We start from the raw sequence: 27892 nt of genomic DNA on the forward strand, positions 1-27892 counted from the left end.
CTTACCTGATGATGTCGTACTGTGAAGTCTTTCCACACTGGCAGTGAGCACATGACTATTCCAGGCTCTGTGCTCAAATCACTTGGCCTGCTTCTTTCTTGACTTCAGGAAAATCCTTTTCAAGTAGTAGCTCAGTAAGGCAGAGCCTTCCACTGATCCTTCTGCAGATGTCTGGAGCTTTCTCTCTGACCTTTCTTCTCTGGTATTGTGCCCCAAATGTACAGGTGTTTTGTTCTTTCCAAATTCTGGCCTCTTGTCTCCTCTCCTTGGTCAGCCACCCACTGGTTTTGGAGTGGTCCTTCCTTTCCAGTCCAGCCTGGAGATGCTTGTGAGTTGTGCCCTGAGCACTGGGCCACCTTATCTCCCTTCCCTCAGGGGCACAGTCCTTGGCTCCTGTTGACCATTGTTTAGAAAATCATTGTTTTGTTTCTAGGTTCAATATCCCTAATCTGAATTCTGAAATGTTCCAACATCTGAAATTTGAGTGCTAGCATGATATTCAAATGTCATGCTCAAAGGAAATGCTTATTAGAACATTTTGAATTAGGAATGCTCTGCTAATCTTTGGATTAGGCAATAATAGCTATTTTTTAAATATTCCATAGTTCAGAAAATATGAAGCCTAAAGCACATAAGCATTTAAGATAAGGGATATTTCAACTGTACTTTGTTCTGTTTTAGGTAAGTTTGGTTCCTCCTACTCCATCAAGGGTAGAAGTGTAATTCCCCACAAAATTTTTAGTGGAACTGTATTAACAAAGGAGACACCAGTTGCACTTAAACGGGACTGAAATTACTGGAACCCCTTTGGCCCCAGACTACAGATTCTTTAGCACATAAAGCAGATGAAAAGCTTCACTAACCAATTGTTAAGGATGTTTAACTTACTTATTCAAACTCTCACAAATTTCAAAGAACAGTAATTTTCAGAACACTTGAAAGTTCTTCATCTTCCTTGTTGAACATGGTATAACTTGGTAGCCTTTTTCCTTTTTACTGAAATAGAGTTAAAGAATGAAACTAACTGATCTTCTAAGTTTAGGCACAATTTTACAAAATCCCTTTGTAGTTAATTGTCTTCTCTCCTTCATAAAACTTGAGTAATTCATGTGCGAATCCCAGATCACAGGTGTTGGTAAAGTTGGTACAAATAAGTTAACTTTTTGTTAAGAAATATAAATAACTTTATATTTTTTGCTTCAAAGAAGGACTATTTCAACTCCACATGGAGGGGACCTGAGATTGGAGAAATGGAGAAAATCAAAGGCATCTTTAATTCAGATTATTTTACTCCCATGTTGGTTGCAGATTTAAATGTGTCATCAGTAGAAACGTACTCTGCTGAGGTCTGTCTTTGTGGTATTTTTACATTATCGAAAGTGAGATGAGACAGAGGGAAAGTGTGTGCTCCCCTGCCAGAAATCGAAGACCACTGTGGTCAGAGCCTGGCCAGCCTGGACTCTACTCAGTTAAACTTAATGATGATGGTGACATTAAAGCCTTGCTTTGCTTCCTACCAAGGCTTTCCAGAGAATTCTGTGCAACTCTGCATTTGAAAAACGACTCAAAGCCCAAGTGCCCATTGATCCACGAATGGATTAATAAATTGTGGTATATGTACACCATGGAATATTATGCAGCCTTAAAGAAAGATGGAGACTTTACCTCGTTCATGTTTACATGGATGGAGCTGGAACATATTCTTCTTAGTAAAGTTATCTCAAGAATGGAAGAAAAAGTATCCAATGTACTCAGCCCTACTATGAAACTAATTTTTGGCTTCCATATGAAAGCTATAACCCAGATATAACCTAAGAATATGTGGAAGGGGGAGAGGGAATGGAGGGAGGGGGGAAGTGGGCAGAGGGAGGGTGATTGGTGGGATTACACCTGCGGTGCATCTTACAAGGGTACATGTGAAACTTAGTAAATGTAGAATATAAATGTCTTAACACAATAACTAAGAAAATGCCAGGGAGGCTATGTTGACCAGTGTGATTAAAATGTGTCAAACTGTTTATAAAACCAATGTATGGTGCCCCATGATCGCATTAATGTACAGAGCTATGATTTAATATTAATAAAAAAGAAAAGCGACTCACCTAGGGCTGTCCTTTGTCCCGGCTCACTCAGGTCGCAGGTGTGAATCACTCGGCACCCTGACCCAGTCAGCTTGCATCTTCAGACAGTACTCTCCGCACAGCTGTGCACACCCCAGAGAAAGTAGGTGTCAACAGGTGTCCTGCACAAGTGTCCAGGAACATGTAGATGGCTCAGGTGGTTTGCTCCTGATCTCCGGGGAACCCACACGAGGGTAAGGATTGTCCCGGTGGCTGTGATGGGTGCAGGATGCCTTCTCAGATGAGCACTGAGCTTTCTAAGTGTGATTCCCAACCGTTCCAGGCTACAGAAGTAAAGGGGAAAATGTGTTGTTAACGTACAAAGTTTTACATCATGTACAAATTTTAAAACTTGTGTGTGTTTTGTACATAGTTAGTGATAGGAGGCCAAACTGTTCCTCAATCTAAAATGAGTAAGTTGTGAATGTTTCTCTTAGTATAATACTCAGTTTCTAGGAAAAGTATTGCTGTTCAATAATCATCAGATGAGCATTTCAGGTTTCCATTTTGTGGGATTTTGACTCTGTTGGCTTTTCCTATGTCAATGTAGCCTTCCATATTTTTCTTCTGTGGTTTTTTTTTTTCCCTCCCTCGTTTCCTATCTCTGTCCTTCTCTTCCTGCTTTTTCTTGCTTTCTTTTTAAAATTCAGTGCAACAATTCCTGTACTAAAGAACATAAGAGATACGTGCAAATTATGAAGTAAAAGCAGCCAGGACAGCTGTCACCTCACCGCTGATTGAAGAGCTCAGGACACTGACCTGGGCGGTCTGCAGCTTCCTCTCCGGTCCTGCCCCCCTGACGTCCCCAGCTCTCCTCACTCCAAGGTCACTGCTGTCTTGAACTATGTGTTCACCATTCTCTTGCTTTTTAAGTTTCTACGGTTTCACCATATTATCCTTGTTTTTTTTCTGCAGGTGTCAATTGTGTTGCTTGTTTTTGGCCTTTATGAAGAGGCTATGGTCTGCGTGTTCTGAGACTCGCTTTCTCCCGTTCAGAATTGGGTTTCTGGATTCATCTCTGTTGTGTGCTGCTGGTGTTGGTTCATTTTCTGTGCATCGCGGTATTTCATCGTAGGTCTGCACTGCTGTTTGAGGACACACTTTTTTGTTCTTCTGTCAGTGGGCGTTTGGGTTGTTCCGGGTGTTGCTGGGGTCTGCAGCTGTGTGGATGGTCACTGTTGTATATGTTTCTCCTTGGAGTATATTCCAGGGGAGAATCACTGGACTATCAGTGTTCCCTGCTACAAGATAGGAACTGTTTTGTAACAATGGTTAATGCAGATTAGACCTCTATTGGGTGATCCATATTTTTACTAAAGTTTGGACGTATCACACTACTGATAGTTGTTAACCTCCTGGGTAGAAAGGCTTATCGCTTTGTGACCTTAATTTGCTTTTCTCTGACTGTCCGTGACATTGAGCATCTTTTCACATTGCCATTCAAGACTCCTTTTTGTGAAATGCCTGTGCTAAGCCTTTGTCTTTCTCTTATTTGTGTGTGGGAGTGTTTATATATCCTGGGTTCTAATCCTTTGTCAGTTAAATTGGCTGCAATTATCTTCTCCCAATTTGTGGCTCACCTTTTCACTTTCTTTATAGTGTCTTTTGATGGGCAGGAGTTCCTAATTTTAATATTGTGGAATGTAACTGAGTTTGTGATTCTTTTCCTTTATAGCTTGCACATTTTCAAAAGCTCTTCCTTATTCCCAGTCATAAAAAGTTCTAAAAAAAATCCACAAGTTTGAGGACCATTTGGAATTCATTTTTGTGTGGTGTGTGGAGTGGAAGTCCAGTTCTAGCTGGATGTGAGTTTCGGCTGTTCTGCATCCTTTGTTGAGTGGCTGCTCCTTCACGGACCTGCAGGGCCCCCGCTGTGGATGTGTGGCTCACATGTGACAGGAGGGACCTGCAGAACAGAGGAGAAAGGAGGAGTCACTCCAGAAATGAGACGGGAGCAACTGATGATTTCACATGGATGCAGATCTGCTTGGCAGCTCTCCTACTCCACGCGTGTTTTTATGTGTTTCAGGACAGATGCCAGGGGTATTAATTACTGCAGCTTCCGGCTAACTCTTAAAATTGGTAGGAAAGTCTTCACATCTTTTGGTTGTTCTTTAGGAACATCTTAATTCTTTGGGGGCCTTTGCTCATCTAGACAAAGCTCTGAATCAGCTGGTCAAATTCCTTAAGCCCTTTTGGTGTTTGGAGGGCCTTGCTTGCATCCGTCCATCGATCACTGCGGGGGACTGGCCTCTTTATGCCGGAACCTTCCCGTTCAGGAACAAGCTCTTGCTGTCTCTCCAGGTCTGCTCCAGTGACTCTCAAACCCTAAGCAACTTTTTTCACACAGGGCTTACACACCCTTTGTAACATTTTCCCTAGGTTCTTCTTTTTCTTCTTCTTCTTCTTTTTTTTTTTGTTTGCCATTGCTATTATAAATAGCATCATTTTTTGGATTAGATTTTTCTTTATGACTGGTATATGGAAATGCTATTGATTTTTCTGTCTTCATTTTATATTTAATTTCCTTTCTAAATTCTTTTTAAAATTTTAATACACCCCATGTGTGTTCTTTGATTTTTCTGTGTAGTCAATCATATCACCTGTGAATGAGAGCTTTGCTTCTTTCTTTCTCCTCTGTAAATCATTTCTTTTACTTACCATATTGCACTAGCTAGGATCTCCATCTTAAGTAGGTTTTTTTTGTGGTAATTGATCTTCTTAGCTTGTTACTTATTTTAAAGGGAAGGCTGCAAATTTTTCACCACCAAAAATGATACTTGCAATAGACTTTTAGTAGAAAGGGAGTTTCCTTGTCTTCTGGTTGACTGAAATTATTTTTCTTTCTTTTTTTTTTTTTTTGTTTCTTTCTTCCTTTTTTTTTTTTTGGCTTCCCTTCAGTAGCTAAACAAAAAAATTTCATAAACTATTTCAGAGCTAAAGAAAATTTTAGAAGTATTCTCCCATAGCTTCTTGAAAACATTTCAAGGCTTCAAATTATATTAAGTGACTTTCAGCATCTGTGGAGTGTGATTCTGACCCCCATGTCTGTTAGTGAGGGTCGTGACTTCTATAGATTTATTACGGTTAAATCATCCTTGTGTCCTAAGAAGAACATTACTTGGCTACTAAGCATCATCTTTTCAACACCTGTCAGGCTCGGCTTACTAATTTTTTACTTAGAATTTTTGCACCTGTCTTTATGAGTGAGATGGGCCTGAGTTTTTCTTTCTTCTAGTACCCTTGTCTGGTTTGGGTTTCAAAGATATTCTGGTCTTACAGGATGGGTTAAGTGTTCTCTATTTTCTGTTCTCTAGGATAATTTAGACAAAAATGGTCTTGTCTTTGATGATTTGGTAGATTTTACCTGTATAATAAAACTTGGTATTTATGGGAAGATTTTTTAAGTATGTGGTTTAATTGCTCTTACTGTTTTAAGGTTTTTAATTCTTTTAAGAAAAACTCTGTTTAGGTTAACTCTGTTAATCCATTTTCACATTAGTATGGTGTCACTTCTCACCCTTAGACTTGCAGCTCCTGGCCTTATGTTTGAAGTGTGTAGACAGTGCATAGATTTTAATATCCCATTTGACAATCTTCACTTTCAGTTGAATTATTTAGTCCAGTCACATTAAAATAATTATAGTTGAGTTTAATTCTGTCATTTTGCTATTTGTCTTCTAATTAATTGTCTCTTTTTTTGTTCCTTTATTTCTAACTTATTCTGCTTTCTTGTAGATTAATAGAGTGCTTTTGTTCATTTTTTTTTTCCTTTCCTAACTTTCTGGTTATACATACTTGTTTTTTTCTTGAGATTAGCCTAGAGATTACAGTATAACCCTAGACTTATTAGGGGTCACCTACATTGCGTCTGAACCACTTCCTCAGCAATGAAGGACTTTACAAAGTTTTATACACCGTTCCCCTCACCGCTCCACTTTTACACTGTTGTACGGGTCCTGTCCACACACTTTGAAGGCAGCAATCCTTGCTCCTGGTGCTCTAAGCTTTTAGCCTTCCTGGGATATCCTGTCCTGCCCTCCCTGTGCTTTTGTTGCCTCTGGCCACGGTGCCTGGCTCTGGGCTGCTGACTGTGCTGAATGAGCGCTCTTAGTTTTTTTTTAATTTAAAAATAAATAAATATTTTTATTTTTATTTTTACAAGACAGTCTTGCTCTGTTGCCTGGGCTGCAGTGCAGTGGTGTCATGATAGTTCACTGCAGCCTTCAACACCTGGGCTCAAATGCTCTTCCTGCCTCAGCCTTCCAAGTAGCTGGGACTAAGCCTGGCTAGTTTTTCTATTTTTGGTAGAGACGGGATCTCACTCTTGTTTAGGCTTGTCTCGAACTCCTGAGCTCAAGTGATCCTCCTGCCTTGGCCTCTCTGAGTGCTGAGATTACAGGTGTGAGCTACTGGGCCAAGCCTCTTAGGTTTTTTTGTTTGTTTTTAATATTAGTCAACCGGTAGCAAACTGGTGCTCCATTTAAAAACATGTTTGGCCTCCATTTTTAAACCCTAGTGGAGCAGTTCACTGGCTGCTGAGTCAGTGGGTACTTTATGCATCATTCAAAAATGTGGGCATTCTTGTGCCTGTGGTTTTGCAGTCTTACTGTGATGTTTGTAGGGTAACACAGATGTTTTATGGTGACTGCCTTTCAGATTTTCTCTTTGGTTTAAAGCTAAGTGTATCATGGTTAGTTGTGGTTTTCTTCATATTTATTCTGCTTGCGGTTTGATAAACTTATTAAATCTCTGGGTTGGTATCTGTCATCTGTTTTGGAAAATTCTTTGCCCTCATCTTCTCAAATAGTGCTCTTCCTCATGCACACTCGCTTTCCCTCTGGGCTTTGAGTTAGATGTGGGTTGTGATGCTCCCCTCATGCCTCTAAGGTTGTCCTTTCCTTTCATTCCTTGCCTCATTCTGGACTCAGGTGGCTATTCTCTGCTTCTCTGATTACACACACTGTTTTCCTTTGTGTTTAGTCAGCTAATAAACTCATCCAGTGAATTCTAAATTTCAAATTTTTTTCTTTTTCAGTTTTAGAATGTCCATTTTACATTTTAATAAAATATATTATTTTCAACACAGTATTTCAATTCTGTGTTTAAAATTCTCTACTTTCAGCTTGGTGCCCGTTGCTCAATGGTTTCGGCGCCAGCCACATACACCAGGGCTAGCAGGTTCAACCCAGCCAGGGCCTACTAAATGACAATGTGACAACTATAACAACAACAACAAAAATAGCCGGGTGTTGTGGCAGGTGCCTGTAGTCCCAGCTACTTGGGAGGCTGAGGCAAGAGAATGGCTTAAGTCCAAGAGTTTGAGGTTGCTGTGAGCTGTGATGCTGTGAGCTGTGTATGCCCAGGGCGACATAGTGAGACTCCGTCTCAAAAAAAAAAGAAAAATTCTCTACTTTCCACTCATGTTGTCTGTCTTCTTATTTTTAAATGTATCCATTCATTGAAAAATAATCCAAAATTATCTTAACAGTTCTTATCCATTAAGTATTATGGACATTCATTCTTCTCATATTTTCTGCGTTTTTCTCGTGAGTATTGGCCGTAATTTTTGCCTTCTCCGCCTGCTTTCAGAGTTGCGTGCTGGACTTGTGCGAAAAGCCTCTAGACAATTACATGTTCCATTGCAGAAGAGGCCCCTCTGTCTTCAGGCCTGTGAGTGAGTAATGACCTCAGTTCCATAAGGGCTCAGTCTGGATTGGGGCTGGGCTGTGATTTCAGTAAAGCCCCCAGTTGGACCCTTTCTCTGAGCATGGCTGTCTGGGCTTTTGGTGGAAAGCCTGTGGCCTCTCTCTTCAGCTTATAAGTGCTTTGGGAGATGCATCAGGTTTTGAGCTTTGCTCTTTGGCCTTCCATTGACCCGCAGTTTCACAATCTGGTGCACGCTGTGGTGGGACATGTGACTGTGCAATCCAGTTCTCCCGCCCTGACTCCTGGGTCTCCCAGGAACCATTAGACACAGGGAGACTGCACTGTCCCTTCCAATGCCCTTGCTGGGCACAGCTCCCACAAACTGATGGTACTTTCAGGTGCTTCATAATCCTGAACTTTCTCCCAACCCTGCCAGACCACTCAGAGCCCCCCTGACCTCTTTCCCAGGTACAGACGGTGTGTGTGGGCTGGTCCACACAGCTCTCCATCTGCATCCTCGGTCAGCGAATGTTCCAGGAGGGCAGGGCCGTGAGCGGCTCACCTCTGAGGATAGTCTCCACCCAGACCATCTCGGGCCATCTATCCTGGCTGCTTCCACAGCTCAACAGCCTTTTAAAGATACGATGATGTTATTTTTTTGACTTCCACGTTAGTGGGAACGGTGGGCTGCCTCAGTGCACTACCTTTGTTCAGAATGGAAGTCTGTACTGGTGGCTTCTGGTTTTTCTCTGGCTCCCTGCCCATTCTTCCCTCCCACCCTTTATTTTTACTTGCTTACATGTTTCATAGTTAGTCCATGTTCAGTACCAGCTGCAACCCCAGCGTCCAGTGTGGGCTCCTGGTTTTCACCTGTCTTATGTGTTGTAACTTTCTCATGATAACTTGAGACCTTGCTTATTCGGTGACTTTTGATTATGAGTTCACATGGCTAGAGCTTGATTGACTTCTAAGGGCCAATCAGGGATGCTTTTCTCCCTTATCTTTCTTCTCCCTTCTCTCAAGGCGGCCTGTGGGTTTGCTGCTGTCTGGATCCTTAGGGAGGTTGTCCAGTCAGCGTCCCTTAGGTCTCAGCCTCTTGTAGGGCCCTGCTGGGTCAGGGGGTCTCGTGCTGTTTTCCCACGCTGTCCGAGGATGCCTGTGGCAATAACCTAAGGCCCCTTCCCACCTATGCCACAGGGGGCAGCAGCTTTTCTGGTCCAGCGCGTGGTCCTTCTCTGAGTACCCATACTCCTTATGTTGTTCCTGCTTGCTAGAGAGGTCGGCTATGAATGGTCTTAAAATTGTCATGTGTATTATAGTCCCGTAAACCAGTTTTCCCAAAAGAACTGGGTTGATAATATTTTTGCATAAAGCTACTGAAAGTCAAATATAGACAAAATCTTGAAGATTTAGTAAAAAAGCAATATCAAAGTCAATTCTTAAGCAGCTTACCAGTGTTCCCAAATATCATCCCAATAAGGATTCCATCGTTTAGAGTGACTCAACTGAGGGTCAGGGTGCACCAGGGTCAGTGTTGGGTCTGGGGACCGTTGTTAGGTGTTTCTTCCAGTCCAGAACTCACTAACATTTATTTTTCTATCCTCAGTCTGGGAGGCAGCCCTTTCTGGGGAAGTTTGCTGCAGGATTCTGTAGGGGACAAAGCTGGATCAAACTCTGGAGGCCTGTGTCACGTGCACACAGACATCATGCGCACACTCCCTCACCCCCACCCCTCTGGATTATTTCGGGATTAATTTTGTGCTTGGCGTTTCACTGACCTTATAAGTGCTTATCCACATCACTGAACCCTTTGTCAGCATTATCTTCGGAGGTGGCCAAGTGCTCTAGTGTGAAGATGTGACCTTCTTCCATTGTCAGGCATTCATAGGGATTTCATACCTGAGACTGTCCTAAAGAGTTAGTGAAAATTTTGTGCACAGACATGTTTAACATGGTGCTTTGAAACTAAAGCCGGGAGGACTTCTCATGACTCTGGCTGGGAAATCCTTAACTGGCCACTTAGCTTCTGGAGTCCAGGACGTGTTTGAGGAATTCTGGAGCCCCAAGGGAGCTCTAGTTCTTTTACTCCTGTCCTTATTCAGGAGCCCTCAGACACCTGCTGCGTGCCAGGTGTTTGTGGGTGGGGTGTGCTGGGTTCAAACTATTCCTGACCACGTGCAGCTCAGGCTCCAGCTGGGTGGGGCTGAGCTGGGTGACATGCTTGGTGCCCAGCCGTGTGCTGTGTGGCAGCAAGCGAGGTCTGGGCTCCTGGTTCACTCTGTGTGGCCTCCCGGGTTTCGGCTCCCGTACCGCGTGCGGTGATGGGGTTGGTCGGGGCAGAGCTGTCAGCAGAACTTTTTGCAGTGGTAGAAATTATTCTTCATGCTGCCCGTTGGAATAGCCACCAGTCACAGCTGGCTACTGGACACTGGGAATTAGAAGCTGAATTTATTATAAATGTTTATTACATTCCAATCAATTTATTTTAAACAAGTAGCCACATGTGGTTGATAGTCACTATGTTGGCCTGTGCTGGTCTAGATGGGTTCAGTGTTTGTTTAATGGTATGAAGTGGTCGTTAGAGTCTAGTCTAATTCTGACCTCTGGTTTTCTTTGCTTGTTTATATTTAATTCTCCACTCGTTTATTTATTTTTACCTTCAGTACTCTGAGCTGCAGGAGCTCCTTTTTGTGTTATCACAGACATACTCTCTCCTCTTGTGCTGTGTCAACAGAGACACCATGCCCCTTGGGGAAAGGAATTTGCCTGAACAAGATGCTAAAAATATAAAATAGATTGAAGTGAAGAAGAATAAAAGGTTTCACTGCATATGTAAGCTTGTTTTGCAAAGCCTGTTCAATAAACTGAAGGGGTTACCCACCTGCAGGTGCTCTCCCACTCTCCTTTAACCAGGTTTTGAATTTTTGTCACAGTTAACAATTTAAATTCATGATTCAGTTTTCTGTTATAAGTAATTGCTGTTTGTAAATGAGACTAATTATTATTTGAATTCACAGTACAAATAATGTAATTTAGAGTTACACATCTCTTGATCCTCTGGGTCTAGGCAAAGTAAGTATTGGTACCAAATGCTGGAATCGAGCAAGATTTTTCTTTGAATCTTAAAATATCTGCTTTGTAAAACTGGGTTAAGTTATTTTAGAAGCTATAAATAGTCACTTGGTAATTAGGTGTTTGGTTTTATTTGTTATAACGGAGTGCTTATTAAAGTTCAATGCATTTTTACCCCACAGATCAGAAGCTATTTATAGGCCAAGTGATAAGAGACATCTTCTGTCTCATCTGCTGATTATAACTCATCGCAGATGATAGCAGGCCTGCTGAACTCCAAATTCCTGTTCGCTGCTAGAGAAAGAAAATTCTCCTCTCTTTTGATAGGGCCTACTCCAAAATTCTGCAGCCATTTTATATAATCATAACCTTATTCTGTATCACACAGTCAGGGGAGAGGGGTGATAACACGGACAGGCTTCTCTGTCAAACGGTTATGGAATTTGGTCTCTCGTAGGCTTATCTCTTCCCACCAGGATTCTTTTTCCTTTTTTTCTTGGCAGGGCTTCTTCACGTATTTAAAATGACATCAGAACTTCATCAGGACGTAAGCTCCTGCAGAAATAGCCCTGCATCTGGTCAGTGCGCGGAGGATGTAATGACTTTCCCAGAGTGCTCACGGGCAGGAGTTTGGTGCCTTCCCCTGTGTCCGGCAGGCGGTGGACCGATGGCCTGCAGCTGACAAGATTGATGTGGCCGTCGATGCTCCTGCAGGTCCCGTGTGGCCGGCCGGCCGGGCGCCAGCAGCCCTGCGTCGTGCACATGGCTGCCTGCGGAGAGCACAGAGCAGAGGGGCCGGTTCTGTATTTGTGTTTGCTGTCTGGAGTTCCTCCTTTTAATTCACTCTTTAGCAGTAATTGACAATTTATTTTTTAGAAGTAAAACACTACAAACAAAACTGATTTATAAATAAATATTTCAGGAAACCCCAGTGCCTGGAATTTTCATTGTCACCAAAGTCTTGCCCGCGAAAGCCACTTTGATTCCTGCATTCCTGCCACACGCTTGTTCTTTGCCTTTTTCCTATGATGATAACAATAAGTACATTTAAAATTTCTGCAAGTTTAACGAATGGCTAGCAGGAGGAGAGACTACTTTTATAACAAGATTAATACCTTGGCTCAAGGCACGTAGCATTTTAGTAAAATCAACATTTGTATAGTTATCCAGCAATGCTCTGGTTTCCTTAGGAAAATGTCTAAATACAACCCTGCCATCCGTCTCTGGCATTATTTCCATCTGCAGCCTGACACAAAACCCAGTAGGGGTGGTGAGGTTGCCCTACAGGAGGCCCTGAGGCCAGTCATCCCAGGTCAGTCTAAATCTAGACTCTAGATCAGCGGTTCTCAACCTGTGGGTCACGACCCACATGAGCTGTATTAAAGGGTCACGGCATTAGGAAGGTTGAGAACCACTGCTCTAGATGTTTCTGGAAAAAGGTACAGGGAAAATATCCCACCAGATAGCCGACTGTCGGTGGTGTTTCAGGTACATTTGTACATCATCTGTACCTGTGCTCCTTTTAATGATTACACTCTAAAAAGATATCTTGGTGTATTCTTTTTTGTTTTTTTAGTTTTAATTTTGTGTATTTTTTGGCAGGTGAGGCCTATTGGGGGTAGAAGCTGTAGAGAAATACTCTAAATGGTTTCTGGTTTTAACGGGGAGCATCATTTCTTGATCTCATTTATAATGAGATGTAAAGCTGCTGGCCAGCTGACACTAATCTTAATTTATGATCTATTTAACCTTTTTATTTCCCAGTCACAGCCCTCACCACCTCCACCTCTGTGCCAGAGGGGTGCCAGGCAGACCCTCCATGGCACGGTTCTGGGTCCTGGCGGGCAGGGAGGAGGCTGAGGAAAGCTGACACCAGCTCCCAGGCTCAGCGGCAGGGGTCGTCCTCGTCCCCTCTCCCATTTCTGAACTGCCAGGTCTTTAAGTTCTGAATAGATGCTGCAAAGACACAGATAACAATGCCTTAACTTTTTCTTTCTTTTTTTACTTTTTATTTTCAGATAGTTTTAGGACTTTTTTTAGGATGAGTTCATGAACTAAAACGTCAGACTTCATACCCTGGCAGCGCTGATGGCCATTTCGGAAAAAGGGTTCCAATCATGCTTTAAAGGGAGTGCGAGGCGCTGGGGTCGGTGCCCAGCTTCCCAAAGGGAGTACGTCTTCGAAGGTGACCGTAGTGATGTTCAGCAATGAAGCTTGTGGCACTTTTCCTAGGGTGAATTTGCAGACTTAATTGTCTGACCTCATACAACCTTTGTCTGTGTTTGCTGAGCTTAACCCCTTACATAACCTTGGCACGTTCACCACAACCAGGGCATTGGGTGGTGTTGTGACAAGCCCTGTGTGTCTCCTTGGTCTCCTCTGGCACAGTGGTCTGAGTGTGTGTGTTCTCCAAAATTCCTGTGCTGACGCTGTCACCCCATAGGGGATGGTGCTAGGAGGCGGTGCCTTTGGGCAGTGATGACGTCACACAGGGAACATCACTTCACACAGGGGCTGGGGACTGGCTCTCCCCTCTACCACTTGAGGATACAGCAGGAGGCAGCGTCCGGGAGCCAGGACATGGCTCCAGTAGACATGGGCTCTGCAGGTGCCATGAGAAATTTACTTCTGTTGATAAACCACCTGGTGGAAGGTATTTTTGTTAGAGCAGCCAGAAGGGTCTAAGATGTCTAGTTTGTGACAGTTCCTCTTTCCTTGACTTTGTGACCTTTTCTTTGCAGGGTGTCTCAAGTTTGGGTTTACTGATGTTGCCTCCTGATTAGATTGAGGTATGTTTTTGTAAGAAGGCACAGAAGTGGCGTGCCCTCCCAGGGCAGCTTATCCTGACGTCACTGTCCATCGGTCAGTCACTGCGATGTTAGCCATGGGCACTTGGGGAAGGTGAATCTCCTCCTGGGGAGCTTCTGTTGTGCTTCTCCAACTATAAAGTTACCGTTTTTCCCTTAGTAATTAATAAATGTCTCGGGGGCGGAGGGATGTTTTGAGACCATCTGGGTTCTCCTCAGGCTTCGCCGGCTGAGTTTAGCAGCCGGGGCACATCTTGTGCAGCTTTACTGCGCAGTTTGCCTGGTGGTCGGTGTTTCTTTCTTCTGTTTTCATTAATTATTCAGTGAGGTGTTTATGCTGGTGTGGACTTGTGAGCCCCCTTACTGTGTTTCCTGGGGTGCAGCCCAGCGCTGTCACGGCTCACTCCGTTACTCAGCTCCCACTTGGGCTCCTGGGTACTCCTGAGGTCAGTTGGCTCCATGTCTTTTGGACATATTCCTCCTTTTCCTGCCACTTTCTCACTTTCCTGCATCACAGCATAATCCAGACTTATTTTCCCTGACCCAGCCCCAGATCTAGTCCCTTCAAGACGCCTCAGCCTCCTCCAACTGCAGAATGGAGGTTGGAGACCCAGACCTGGGTGCGAGGGGCGCACTGCTGCTTCCAGCTGTTCCCAGTGGCCAGAGCCAGGGACTACGTGCATGCGTCCTCACCCCTGTGTGCACACACATCGGTATTTATTCTTGGGTCTGCCACCTGTGTACATGTTGAAAACCACAACATCATCCTGATGCCCCTAGTTTGATTCAACAAAACAGCTTCCATTCTGGCGGTGGCCCTTTCCCCCTTTGGAGCCCCCTTGTCAGAAGCTTCCTTCTCCCACAGTGAGAAACCTGGTGCTTGTTATGTGCTCGGTACTCACACCACGGCTCCTTTTAAACAGACTCTGATGGCACCGTGTTGTGACATTGCCGTCACTAGACGCGGAGGAGGCCAGGGAGGTACAACCCTACTCATGAAGGAGAGTATTTCCTCTGCTTGCTTGGTGGAAAGACTTCAATCTGTAGAACCCTTCTGTAAACATGATTGGGAACACAGGGTTGATACTGAACTGAAGTAGACAGAAAATGGTATCATTGTGTTGCGAAATAGATGGCGTGTTTCCAAATAGGTCGGCCCACTAATTAGCTTATTTCTCGAATATCCCATTGTGGCATGTTTAGAACACGTAAAAATAAAGCAGTGAAGATCCTCTAATGTTATTTTATGTGAAGAATGGTAATTCCCTTTTATAGTATGCTTTACTAACGTAGGGTCTTTTTTTTTTCTTTAACCCACTTTATTAACTTTTAACTCCCATCTTTGCTGATTCGTGCTTTTTACCTATGTGTGGATTCGTTGTGATTCTTCTCTTTGTTGTAACCAAAATGCTGAAGATTCATTAGATGACTATAACTTCCTTTAAGGGGTCTGGTTGTTCTTCACTACATCAAGGGCCAGGCAGGACCCATGCAGTGCAGCACGCCAGCCGCACGTCCCAGGGTGTCACGTAGATCCCTGCTCCCCAGGCCATCATGCTTCTATGTGAACTGGGTTGCTGGTGGCACAGGACCAGGAAACTTGGCTGGTGGAGGTACAGACTCCCTGTCAGTTTTCAGCAGATGACTAAAATTGCTGGATATGTGCAGGAAATTACTAAAACTTGTTTTGGGTAGTAAAAGGATATACATAACTGAAAAATATTTGGAGTTTCTGAACTTTCACTTATTGTATATTGATAGGTGTTCCCTAATTCTTCCATTCTTAAGTGTATCTTTATTTTTGTTACAATCATTCTGTCTCAAACCTTCGACTATGGACCAATTTTTAGATCTTGGGCTTGGAAAGAGATAGAAACTAAGTTTAGATTTTTAAAGCTTACTCACAGTGTCAGGGACGTGGGTGGTGTGTCTGCTCAGAAAGCCCTCCCGGCTGGTGTTGTCAGTACCCAGCTTTTCATTGCTGAGGTGCTGGCCTCGGCCGGGCGGCTGGCAGGGGGGCTCCTCAGTGCCCCACAGGCCACTTCTCTGGTGGCCATCTCCGAGGCATCTTTAGCTGATGGGGACTTTGGTGGTGAAGAGGCTGGGCTGTGGTGTTTGGAATTCCCAAGTTCTTCAGGGAATGGGACCTGAGGCAAACAGCTGCCGTGTGTTGGTCCGTTACCTGTGCTGTGCAGCTTATAACCTCACCTCTCTCCATGGGTTATTGTGAGGATTGGTTTTGTTAATGCTCTAAATGTCACCTCTGTGACATCCCAAACCGGCTAGTGTCTCCCATTAGCCTGACTTCTATTTCATTGACAACTCTGTTCTAAATCTAAGACTAGGTAGAATTAGAAAGTACCAGAGTTGTACAGACTTTTAGAGATAAACTAAAGCCAAAACATTTAGATCTCAGAGACTTTGGTCGGTCACGTCCTGGTGCCAGGGTCCACTGATGGTTCATAAAAAGCCTCCCGTGACTCTTGCACCAAAATCCTTTGCAAGTAGATTCCTTCTTGCTTTTAGCTCAGCTGGGGGCAGACTGATAATCAGCGGGGACTTGCGGGGCAGGGCTGCCCGTGTGCTCACCGACTCAGAGTTGGCGCCTCCTCCCCACTCTGGCTGGGAGTGTCCACGAGGGCTCCTGGTTCTCCACGCCCCTCCTTGTTTTCTTTAGGCTAGAGATTGGGGCCATATGTCCTGTGAAGAGAGATAGCAGCCGTCATCAGTTCAAGACTGAGAAAGTCTTTATTCTTTTGGGAAACTGAGGGTTTGTTTTGCTCTGGTTTGGAATGTGCTTAGAGTGGCCCACAGGGTGAGTGTATTGGAGTATTTCGTACAGATTTTATTTATTTATTGATGGTGTCTCGTCCTGTCTCCCAGGCTGGAGTGCAGTGGTGTGACCATAGATCCTGCATCCTCAAACTGCTGTATTCCAGGGATCCTCCCATCTTGGCCTCCCAAACAGCTGGGACTGTGGGTGTGCACCACCCTGCCTGGCTGACCTTTATAAAAACCTTTTTGTAGAGATTATGTCTCTCTCTGTTGCCTAGTCTGGTCTTGAACTGCTGGCTGCAAGTACCCCTTCCACTTGGTCCCCTCCGGAGTTCTAGGATTACGGTTGAGCCCCTGGACCAGGGCCAGTACCATACATATCTTTAATTATGTTCATGGGCTTGTTCATTTTGTTTTGTTTTTCTTTTTGTCTGCCTTGTATATTTATTCATTTATGGATAAGGGAATCAGAACTTTCCTTCCCTTCCTTCTTTGGTTTTTGTGCTTCTGTTTACCAGGAAGGTAAGCAGATGTGGTGTCTCCTTCCTTTGAAGCACCTGCTGGCAGGTGATGCTTTTACTGGTGGTATGGCCTCCACATTCACTGCTACCTTTCTGAGGACTCTGCATATGTCCTCGGTGCTGGGTCCTTGCCCAACAGTGCTTGAGTTCGAATATAAACCTGAACTTACAGTGTCACTGTCTATGGCAGACCCAGGAGGTGGTGCTTGCCAATTTTCAGGTCTCCTCTGCTGGGAATGTGTGAGGACTCGGTGTTCCACTCACCTGCGGCTTGGTTGTTCCCATGTGCTGGCTACGGAGAGTGAGCTGAAGTGACTGGAGGTGCTCTTGTAAGCCTCGTGGACACGCCAGCTCATAGTTCTCCATGCCCCTCCTCTGTGGCACTTGGACTGCTGCCCTAGAGGTTAAGCCAGACCCACAGTGGCAAGGGGATGTTTGTTACCAACAGGACATGATGGGAACATGTCCTGTGTGGTGTCCAGGCTCTAGGCTTGGAAGTGTGCTGACTTGACCTTGGGTACCCACCTCCCACCTGAGTGCCATGTCCTTGGGCTAGTTCCTTAACCTCCCAATCTGCTTCCGCATCTGTAGATAATTCCATGTGCCTCGGGTTTGCCTGAGGAGTAAATGAGATCATGTTTGTGGAGCGCCTGGCCCAGGGCCAGCCATATGTAATGTCCAGCCATTTTGTCCCTACCCAGCTGGACTTACAGCCTGTTGGCATGAAGTCACCTACATAAAGGTACAGAAGCCTTCTTTTTTCTGGTGTGTTTGCTTTTTGACAAAAAAGGAAATAAATGATCATAGAGTTATTTTATTTTTCCTTTAAAAAACGAGTTAAGGGCCGCGCCTGTGGCTCAGTGAGTGGGGTGCCTACCCCATATACTGAGGGTGGTGGGTTCAGGCCTGGCCTCAGCCAAACGGCAACAACAACAACTACAACAAAAATGAGTTAAGGCTCAGAGCCCATAGCTCGTGAGTAGGGCACTGGCCACATGCACCAAAGCTGCTGGGTTTGAGCCTGGCCGGGGCCTACTGAACAACAGTGACACCTTCAACCAATAAATCGGCAGACATTGTGGAGGGCACCTGTAGTCCCAGCTACTTGGGAGGCTGATGCAAGAAAATTGCTTAAGCCCAAGAGTTTGAGGTTGCTGTGAGCTGTGACACCACAGCACTCTATCTACCAAGGGTGACATAGTAAGACTCTGTCTCAAAAAATAAAATAAAATACAAGTTAAAACAAAGTGGATACTGTGTGCCAGAGGTGTGATGCTGTAGCCATCCTTCCCTCGACTGTGTCCTCACGGTGTGGGGACTGGGCCACCTCCTCTCTAAACTGTGAGGAGGGAGGCTGCTGCGATCAGCTCAGGGAAACCACATGCGAGGATTCCAGGGTTTCTCCCTTTATTCTTTTCCTCACAATCAGGTTACATTCTTTTTTTAAGCAATAAAGTTTAGTACAAAATGAGGACTCGAGAACAAGAATCGACTCACAACCCTGAGAGAGGCGGCTGACGTTTCAGAGCAGCCGTACCCAAACAGGACATAAAAATGCACGCAGTCCGCAAATGCACTTGTTCTTTTTATGGCTCTACTCCGTATTTCATTTATATTTAAAACTGAGTTGACGAATATGAATACAGATATTTAGAGTTATTGTGAAGTCATATTTGTTTATGTGTGCGGTCCAGTTTCCAGACCATCTCTCATGGTTTGGAAGGGAGAGCAGGTAATGGTTTTGCCCGCACTATACGGTTTCTTTTTTTATTATTATTATATTCCAGCTTCTATTCTTCAGGTGTGTAGCTATTTTAGTATTATGAAGAATGATGGATGATGCAGGAAAGTTTCTTTGGAAGCACTTCTGATATTGTGCAATGCACTTGGGGGTCAGCCACGCTTGACTGATGTGTGATTTATCCGACGTCCCTGCCATTTCCCGAGATAAAGCTGCCGTTTTATCAAAAATGCCAGCAACTGTGATTTAGAATTTATAAACCTCCATTTTCAAATAATTGTTCTGATTACTTTCTGACTTGGCAATAAAATGATAAAGGTAATTGCACACAAATGTGAGATAGCACCAAAATACAATAAAATTAACCTGAATTAGCTTGACTTGTCGATGAGAAGTATTTATGAAATGCAGTCTTGCAATAAGGGAGAGAGAGTGATATTGTAGCTGGAAGGTGAGTTATTGCCTTAATGTAATTCTCTTTGAAATTTAAAAAAGAGACTGTTTCTGTTGAGGGTGATTGTGCTTTTGAAATTAAGTTGAAGTGATTCTTATAATTGGCTACAATAATGCATTTTGAAGGTAATATCTTTTATTGTGTGCTGCCTAGTTGCATTACCTTTTATTTAGCGGTTTCTAGTTTCAGCTTTTCTCAGACTCGGGTAGAAGCAGACTTTGGATTCTGTCGGATCTGGGGACTCAAATGTTTTATTCTCTGGGTGGCAGGGCCCCTGTCTGAATGCTACAGACTTAAAAAAAATTGATTAAATTGTTTAGACATTAAAGGTTAAATATTTTAGTTAATTTGAGAAACAGCTTCAGGAAGGTTTAGAAATGTGTTTTGTTTCCCTGTCTTTGTGTGTGCAATCGGAATTTCTCTTGGTTTTTAACAGGAGCAGACCCAGTGGTCCTTTTCAGTAGACACAGTTTATAAATTTCCTTTTATATGCTTGGCATGAAATTCATGGATGATATCTACCTATATATACTACTAAAAACCTTGAACTGTGACAAGCACAGTGGTTTATAATAAAATAATATGCATTCAGAATAGGAATGCTTGGGCCAGGACCACGCTTAGACAGCCTACTAAAGTCATCAGGTCTCTGCAGCAGGACTCCACATACGGAGACAGAGACAGTCTCGTTCACTGGACCTTCCCCATCTCATCAGCACTGACATTAGTGACACACTTTTTCCAGAACAGTGGACAACGTTTTATAAAGTTCCAAAGGAGATAAAGTCCGTCTTTCTGTTGAGTTCCAGGGTAATTGCATTCCTGGAAACCTTTGCATATAGACCTATGCAGAAGCTTTGTCTCTATGTTGAATGGAGTTATTACGCTTTAGGGTCTGGATAACGTTGGACTCCCGTGTGCTGTAGGACATTTGAAATTGATCCAGGTTGTAAGAGGATACTTTCTTGTTGTCTGATGACAGAGATCTGTTTGGGATGGTCCCACATATCTGAGAATGTTCTGCTTTCCTCATTCCTCCCATTTCTGTGTTGGTAGCTCCCACCATCATTGTGACAACAAAATGCCTTCGGATTTTCAATGCACTCTGTTGAAAGGTACTGGAGGAGACTGTTTACAGAGCCGTTCCAAACCAGCCAGGTCACGGTTAGCTCAGGGTTGCCTATCCTGTCACACACCTGCCATAGGAAGCCTGCGACTTTGGTTCCTGTGGGACTGGATGGAGAGGGTGAGTCCTGGAGGACGGTGACTGGCTGCACTGTTGTGCCCTCCACGGCCAGCAGGACCTCTCTTAGTCAGTCTAGGTTTGTGTGAGTGTGATGGGTATTCTTTTCTCCTTTATTTTCTGACTTGTTTAGTGTACTAAGTTTTCTAGTATTGGTTCTTTGTATAGCATCTGGCAAAGATGAAGGTTTGGAAGCTAACGCCAACTTTGCGAAGTGTCATAGACTTAAAATTGCAGTACATGACTGTGTGGGGAGACCTGGGATCTGCTCTTTTCTAAAGAGAATCAAGAACTGAGAAGGCATACTACCAGGAAAAATGTAACTACTGGGAATTTTTTCCAGAAATAATCAGTAGAATTTAGAAAATGGAAGTGAAACAAGATTTTGTGGTAGATGAATATCTTTTGTAACCTCCCTCACCCCAGTTTTATTTTCTAGTCTGTTGATAAACTGTATGCTTTTATAGTAGCCTGCTCAGACTCTTCTGGTTTAGATCAAAATGAAAACACAATCAAGGTTTTGGATTAGCCTAGCATGCATTTACGTGTTAAAACATAGAACTAGTAACATATAAAATATCAGCAGGTTTTATCATTATGAAATAAATGCAAAAGTAGAAATGGAGCATTCCTTCTAATGTTTTGATGTGAGGCTGAATTTTAGGGGCTGTAAATTATCATGGAGCACAGCACATGTGGTGGTTACTTGTCTTACTGTGGACACAGTCAAGCTGTTCTGTTACAGTGGAGCCTCTGTAAGTTGACCCTCTAGGGCACAGCAACACACTGGTCAACACGGGGAATGAGGCCTACTGTGCTGAGACATACGTGGGGTGCGTGTCTGGTCTGAGGAACAGGCTGAGGAGGTGGTCAGTGCAGGTGGAGGCCCATTGTGGAGGCCGGCTGTGGAGGACCACTGTGGAGGCCAGCTGCGGAGGACCACTGTGGAGGCTCACTGTGGAGGCCAGCTGTAGAAGACCACTGTGGAGGCCAGCTGTGGAGGCCAGCTGTAGAAGACCACTGTGGAGGCCGGCTGTGGAGGACCACTGTGGAGGCTCACTGTGGAGGCCGGCTGTAGAAGACCACTGTGGAGGCCGGCTGTGGAGGACCACTGTGGAGGCTCACTGTGGAGGCCGGCTGTAGAAGACCACTGTGGAGGCTGGCTGTGGAGGCCAGCTGTGGAGGACCGCTGTGGAGGCTCACTGTGGAGGCCAGCTGTAGAAGACCACTGTGGAGGCCAGCTGTGGAGGCCAGCTGTAGAAGACCACTGTGGAGGCCGGCTGTGGAGGACCACTGTGGAGGCTCACTGTGGAGGCCGGCTGTAGAAGACCACTGTGGAGGCCGGCTGTGGAGGACCACTGTGGAGGCTCACTGTGGAGGCCGGCTGTAGAAGACCACTGTGGAGGCTGGCTGTGGAGGCCAGCTGTGGAGGACCGCTGTGGAGCCCACTGTGTCTCCTCCATCTGCGCCCAGCATGCCCAGCATCTCAGCTCCAGCCTCTGTCCTCTGCCACTTCTTTCTTATCTTGTTCATGGTGTCTTACTTCCATCTGTGCCCAGTTCTTTGGTCACATTGGACGTTATATTTGACAAATTATTCATTGTGTGTGAGTAACATGAAGCCTGAGGGGACCATGCTTGTCCCTGGAGTCGTTTTGTCCACCAGCAGATCTTGTGAACCACCCAGATGGCCGGGACCTGGGACCTGGCAGAGTGGCCTCTGGTGGTTTTCAGTTACTAGTTTAATATTAATATTTCCCCACTAGGCTGGTGGTTCTCAGTGGTGGGTGATTTTGTACTCCAGGGGAAGTTTGTCACTGGAGACAAAATGGGTTGTCATAGCAGAGGGTGCCAGTGGCGTTCAGCAGGAGAGGACAGGGTGCCGGTAAACAGCCCGCAGCGTGCAGGACCGCCCCGCAGCGAGGTGGGCTGAGCCGACGTCAGCACTGCTCAGGTGGAACCCATTCCTCACTCTTGCTTCAGGCTTGCTCAGAGTCAGCTGGCCCTGTGCCCCTCGTCTTCCAGGGCCTCCCCCCTCAGGCAGACTTTGTGACCCCACTGTTGACCCCTTCTTCTCTTTCTTATGCTTCCTACCCCTGCCCCATTCTACAACAAAAGATTTTACTGGTTCTGAGAGTTTTTTAAAAATCCTGGTCTCCTGTTCCCTCTCGGCTACTTAGGGCAGGTACAGTAGCTGGTCATCGGGTCTCCTGGCCCCGGGAGGACCCACGAGTGCTTGTGGCCCTTTGTTCTCAGGCTCGGAACTAACCACTGCTTTGCAGCTGTTGTCAGCTAAGTCCTAAGCTCCTGGACTGGCCTCCAGGCCCCTGCCAGCCCCCTGGTTCCTCCTCTCTCATCGTCCTTAACCTGCTCCATCCAGGAGAGTCAACTGGCTGTTTGCAGAACTGCAGGCTGCACACTTTTCTTTCTCTGTATTTTTGTATAGTCCGTTTTTTCCCCCGCTTACATATACCTTCTTAATCTACTCTTTTTTTTTTTTTTGCAGTTTCTGGCCGGGGCTGGGTTTGAACCCTCCACCTTCGGCTTATGGGGCTATCGCCCTACTCCTTTGAGCCACAGGTGCCGCCCCTTAATCTACACATTTTTAATTCCCACCTGTTGGAAGCTTGTCCCGTGAAACTTTTCTTGGTCCTTGAATTAGGGTGTCTGGTTCTGGAGGAAATCTCTTCTAACACGTCTCTGGGTGCTTCGGGGTGTAGGTCCTGAAGCCAGACTCGATGGGAGTCAGTCTTCAGTCTGCCACTGTGTGGCTGTGTGTCCGTGGCCGGGTTACTTAGGGTCCTCAGAGGCTCAGCTTCCCTACCTCTGAAGTGGGGGTTCTAGCCTGCAGCGTCACAGTGGAGATTAGGTGAGAATAGACTGCACCCATGTGGACTCCGTGGAGCACGGGCTGCCGTGGGACCTGTCTAGTGCTAACAGCCTGTGGGGGCTCAGGGAAAGATGCCCCTGGTGCCGGCCTGGCCGGGTGGGCTTCACCATATTGCAGTCTCTGTGCTTGTCCCTTGTCCAGGTGTAGGACACCCTGAAGGCAGGGCTGGGTGCTCCTTTTGGTCCAGGTACTGTGGGCACTGAGGTCTCCCCCTCTGGCTGCGTGTGGGTGGAGGACAGTTCCTTCCCGGAGGGCCTCCTCTGAGCGGCCCAGACATTCCCTGGGTAGTGCGAGATCTCCTGGGACAGAGTGTCCTGGGCTCCCTGAGGAAATACGGCCCTGCTGGAGGTGGTCCTGTGTCCAGTCCCTATCCTAAGAGGGTCCAGTTGAGTAGAGGGCATGGGTGTGCCCAGGTAAGCCCCCGTAACTAAGAAGTTGGACTTTGGCACCAGGGGAGAAAAGTCCTTCGAGGGGCCAAGATGGGGATTTATGGCCTGTGCGGCTGGACGCAGGTGCGCTGAGCCTCTGGCGAGTGGGCCAAAATGACAAATGGTTTCTGGGTGCCTTTTTATTGTCCAGCCTCGCGCTGTATTTCTTTCGAGCTGGCTGTGTCTGCCAGTGCTTTGATTGTATTAGTTACTCGTGAGATGGAGAAACCTTTCAGTCCCCCAAAATAAATATGGATCTGCTTTCAATACATTTTATCTGTTAAACTTCAGCAGCCCAGAGACAAGCCTAAAGCTTCTTGTTTTATTCTACCTCAGGCTTTTAGGGTTTGAATCTGAGATGAAACACTTACTCAACCGCAGACCATGGCTGGGACATTGAGTCCTTTGCAGGGGGGTGACTCCTATTTTTCTGTGAAGTTTTTTTGTTGAGAAGTCCACCATTTCCTTCTCGCCAAGTTTGCTCTCTCTTCTCGGTGAGGCTCTTTCAATTTTAGGAGCCTTGGCCAGCCTGGCAGCACTTCTCAACCTGGCTGTCCCCACCTGTGGGAGAACAGGCTGTAGGGAGAGTCAGTCCCATCCACTATATAAAGACCTCTTCTAGAGGGTTCCAACGGCCACACCCCGTCCAGCCCAGCTCAGGAGCCCCGCGCAGAGACAGCAGTCCCCGGCCTGGTGACGCGTAGGGAGCATCACGCACAAGCAGGCACTTGAAGATCCCGGGGAGGTGGCCCGTGCGTGGGGTGGCAGATGATAGAGGAAGAGAGGGGCGGGTTGTCGGGCTGGGAATGTGTGAGGGAAGCGGGTGATCTCACGTCACACGCTGGGTTTATCAGGTGAGAAAACAGGTTTTACGCTCTGGAAGGTGAAGGTCGGGCATGTGAGGTGAGCAGGTGCTGACCTCTGGTACGGAACAGATTTATTTAATTTGGAAAACCAGACTGGCCATCTCAGGCCAAATTGCTTGCTTGATGAAAAAAAGCAAAGGTTATATTTTCTGTCCTGAAGAAGGTTTGTGGGTATTGCTGATTACTTATTTGAAAGACATAATCAGTAAAGTGAAATTCAGTAAAATTAAATAATTTGGCCAGTGATTTCAAGGAAGTAGCTCTGAGGGGCTTTGATACATGGAGGCCATTGTATGATTTCAGTGTGAAGCCAAGTCCTTTCCTGTCATTTGGCTTCACCAGAGTTCTGTTTGTTTTTCCTTTTGGGTTGAAATTTTACCTTTCCTATATGAGATGTTTATTATTGCTACCCAAAAGGGTCTGGCATTGATATTGCTTTAAGCTGTGGGATAAAGTTTTCCCTCGTGATGGTTTAATTTTTATTGCGTTCCCACAGTGCCCTGGCTGTTGTCACGGCATGCACATGGCAGTGTCTGCCCCTCGAGACCACATTCAAAATTGCATCTTCCGTACATGTCACAGGCCTGGACTGCACATACCTGCGACCCCTGATCCACTGGTGCTGGCGCTTTCTCTGTCTGTCTGCCTGGCACGTTAATATTTCTCTGTACTCAGGTGCTATGTCTGTGGGAAAAGATGTGCTTTACCAAGTAGAAAATAATTTACAATAATGGCAGTTAATTATTTTAGTTCCAAGTTGTTTGGAATTGACAAAATCACTAACTCTTCCACTAAAATTCTCCTGGAGAATGATTGAGAGGTGCTCTGTTTGAGTGTTTTCCAGTTTAACGAGAGGTGGTTTTAGACAAGGAATTCTGCTCCACCAGACGGTTTATTTCTCTAAGTATTGTCAATTTAGCCTGTTCGTGGTTATATGTGAGTCTGGGATATAACATTTGCTTGGTTCATTGAAATCTATGTGTGTAATACTTATTACAGCATCTAGCTTCTGGGTACTAACAGCTTTTCCTGTCTCTTAGGTTTGAGAAAAGTTCTGTGAACTGGTGTGATGTTGAATTGCTCCTGAGCCGCTGAGAGAGGGGAGCAGGGACCACCTCCCTGGTGTGTAGGGACCTTGTCCCTGGGGGGTGGGGTGAGGGCAGTCCTGGAGCTTCTGTTGGAAGGGGAGCCGAGGCCCTTATGGGGCACAAATTGGAAGCGGGGGCACATAGGGCCCTAACTGGACAGGCCCCTGAGCTACCCATCTTCTTCCCTGCAGCACTGCCCTCTGCCCCATGAGCCTTTATCCCTGCCCTCTGGGAGGACCACAGGTAACTGGAGGGACACCACAAGTTACCAAGTGGGGGATATTAAAAAAAAGGGGGAATTTTGATATGACATACCACAGAGAGGGTTCCCTGGAAAGTATTTATTGGATATTTCAATATAACATAGTTGTGAAAAATGTATGGTTTTGTAGGAAACCGTATGCCTTGGGGAAAATACTGGAATTGATGTGTGTGAATGGGTGAAATGTCTGAAGCTGTCAGTCAAGTTCTGTTTTATCCTGCCTGTGCCCATTCTTTGAGGGGGTGAAGGGTCATGCTGACCTCGGAGATGGGCCGCCTTCCCTGGGGCCTTTTGCCTCTGCCAAGTTGGGTTGGGTGTAGTACAATACAGGATACCTGACCTCTCCCCCCTCCTCCCGAGTCACCACAGTGCGGGGCTGAATCACTGAGCCACACCTGAGATAGGAACACAGTGGTGGCCTGCAAGTGCCTTTTAGAGAAAGGTTTTGGTGGATGAAAAATACAGCAAAAACCACATGTCTTAGGGAAAACACTGGAATTGATGGGTGAGGATGGACGAAATATTGGCTCTATTGGAAATATGGTTGACAGATCTGAAGCTCTATCATGCATCACAGGAGTGCTGGTTATTTCGATCAGTCTGTAATTTTATTGATCTGTATCAGATACATGCCAAGGAAGAATTTTAGGAGGTTTATGGGAGTGTCCAAATGGTAAAAATGAAAAATTTATAACAAACAGATGATGAAGTTAGATGCAGAATAAAAATAGGACAATAAAGCCAGTATTCCAAATGCATGGTGCACCTTTCTGCAAAGCAGGTTGACTAGACCAGGAGTTCAGCAGAGGGCTTCTTAGCAGCCAGAGCAGTGGCCACTAAGGGATCCAAATTAATTGCTTTAAACTATCACTGAGGGTTGAGTTTGTGTATTTTATTTAACAAAACCAGTTACTTTTAAGAGTGAGATGGAAACCTTCCCAAGGATATTTGGGGATCATACAGGGGCTTAGCATGTACAAGGGCAGAGTTCTCGATGGATTGATGGGGACTGTGGAGCTCCCTAGAGGTGGACTCGACCTTGCCTTACCTGTGCAGTGCTGGAGCCCCTGAGCTGGGCTGGCAGCGTCACCTGGGCCTGCCGCTCCTGCTGAGTCAAAGTGAGATTGGTCTGAAATTTTCCTTTTTAGTTGGGTCTGTGCCTTTGCACAAGCCCCCTGCTATCACCTCCCTGCCGGGAAGGATGCTCTCCTGGGGTGCCTAGCTCCCTGGGGCTACCCTGTGCACCTCACTCAGAGCCAAGTGCAGGCTATAAAAGTGTCTGGCTCTGCTCTTGGTGCTGAGGGTCTGGCTGGGGAAGAAAGGGCAGTGAATTTAGTTCACTGTGTATCTGCTCTGCTGGAGTGGGATGTGGGAGACAGGGAAGCAAACAGGAATAGGCCTTGGTTCTGTCCTCATACACTCACAGAATAGAAGCAGCTAGGTATCGGCAGCCATCCTCAAATTTCATTCCTTGAAGCTGTCATTTGCTCAGTTGTCACAATTTCACATTTCTACAGGCTTCTGGTAGTTTGCTTATGTCATGATTTCTCTGTCAACTTTTTTTTTTTTTTTTTTTTGAGAAAGAATCCTGCTCTTTTCACCTGGGCTTGAGTATAGTAGTGTCATCATAGCTTACAGCAACCTCAAACTCCTGGACACCATCGATACTCCTGGCTCAGCCTTCTGAGTAGGTGGGACTACAAGCATGCACCATGCCCAGCTAATTTTTCTATTTTTTTTATAGAGGCAGAACCTCACTTTGCTCACTCTGATTTCAAACTCCTGGCCTCAAGCCATCCTTCCACCTTGGCCTACTTAAATGCCCAGATCACAGGCCTGAGCCACCACACTGGACTCAATCAGCTTATTTTAACATACTGTTGACCAATCACGAGTTAACTAGTGTTTGCACCTGTTGTATTAGCTATTGCAATTTTTAAAATGCAGAGTAATGTAGGAAATTGTAAAAGCTTTCTT

General features: G+C 45.4%; 1 protein-coding gene across 1 annotated transcript in view; it reads left to right on the forward strand.

Annotated features, from left to right (window-relative positions):
* MGMT (O-6-methylguanine-DNA methyltransferase) overlaps positions 1-27892 on the forward strand; it is a 265223-nt gene that overhangs the window by 22293 nt on the left and 215038 nt on the right. The window contains exon 4 of the mRNA XM_053583529.1: positions 7713-7793. Coding sequence (XP_053439504.1) covers positions 7713-7793 — 81 coding nt within the window. The remainder of the gene's footprint in view (positions 1-7712; positions 7794-27892) is intronic.

The sequence above is a fragment of the Nycticebus coucang genome, chromosome 3 (assembly GCF_027406575.1).
Source record: "Nycticebus coucang isolate mNycCou1 chromosome 3, mNycCou1.pri, whole genome shotgun sequence".
Taxonomy (NCBI): domain Eukaryota; kingdom Metazoa; phylum Chordata; class Mammalia; order Primates; family Lorisidae; genus Nycticebus; species Nycticebus coucang.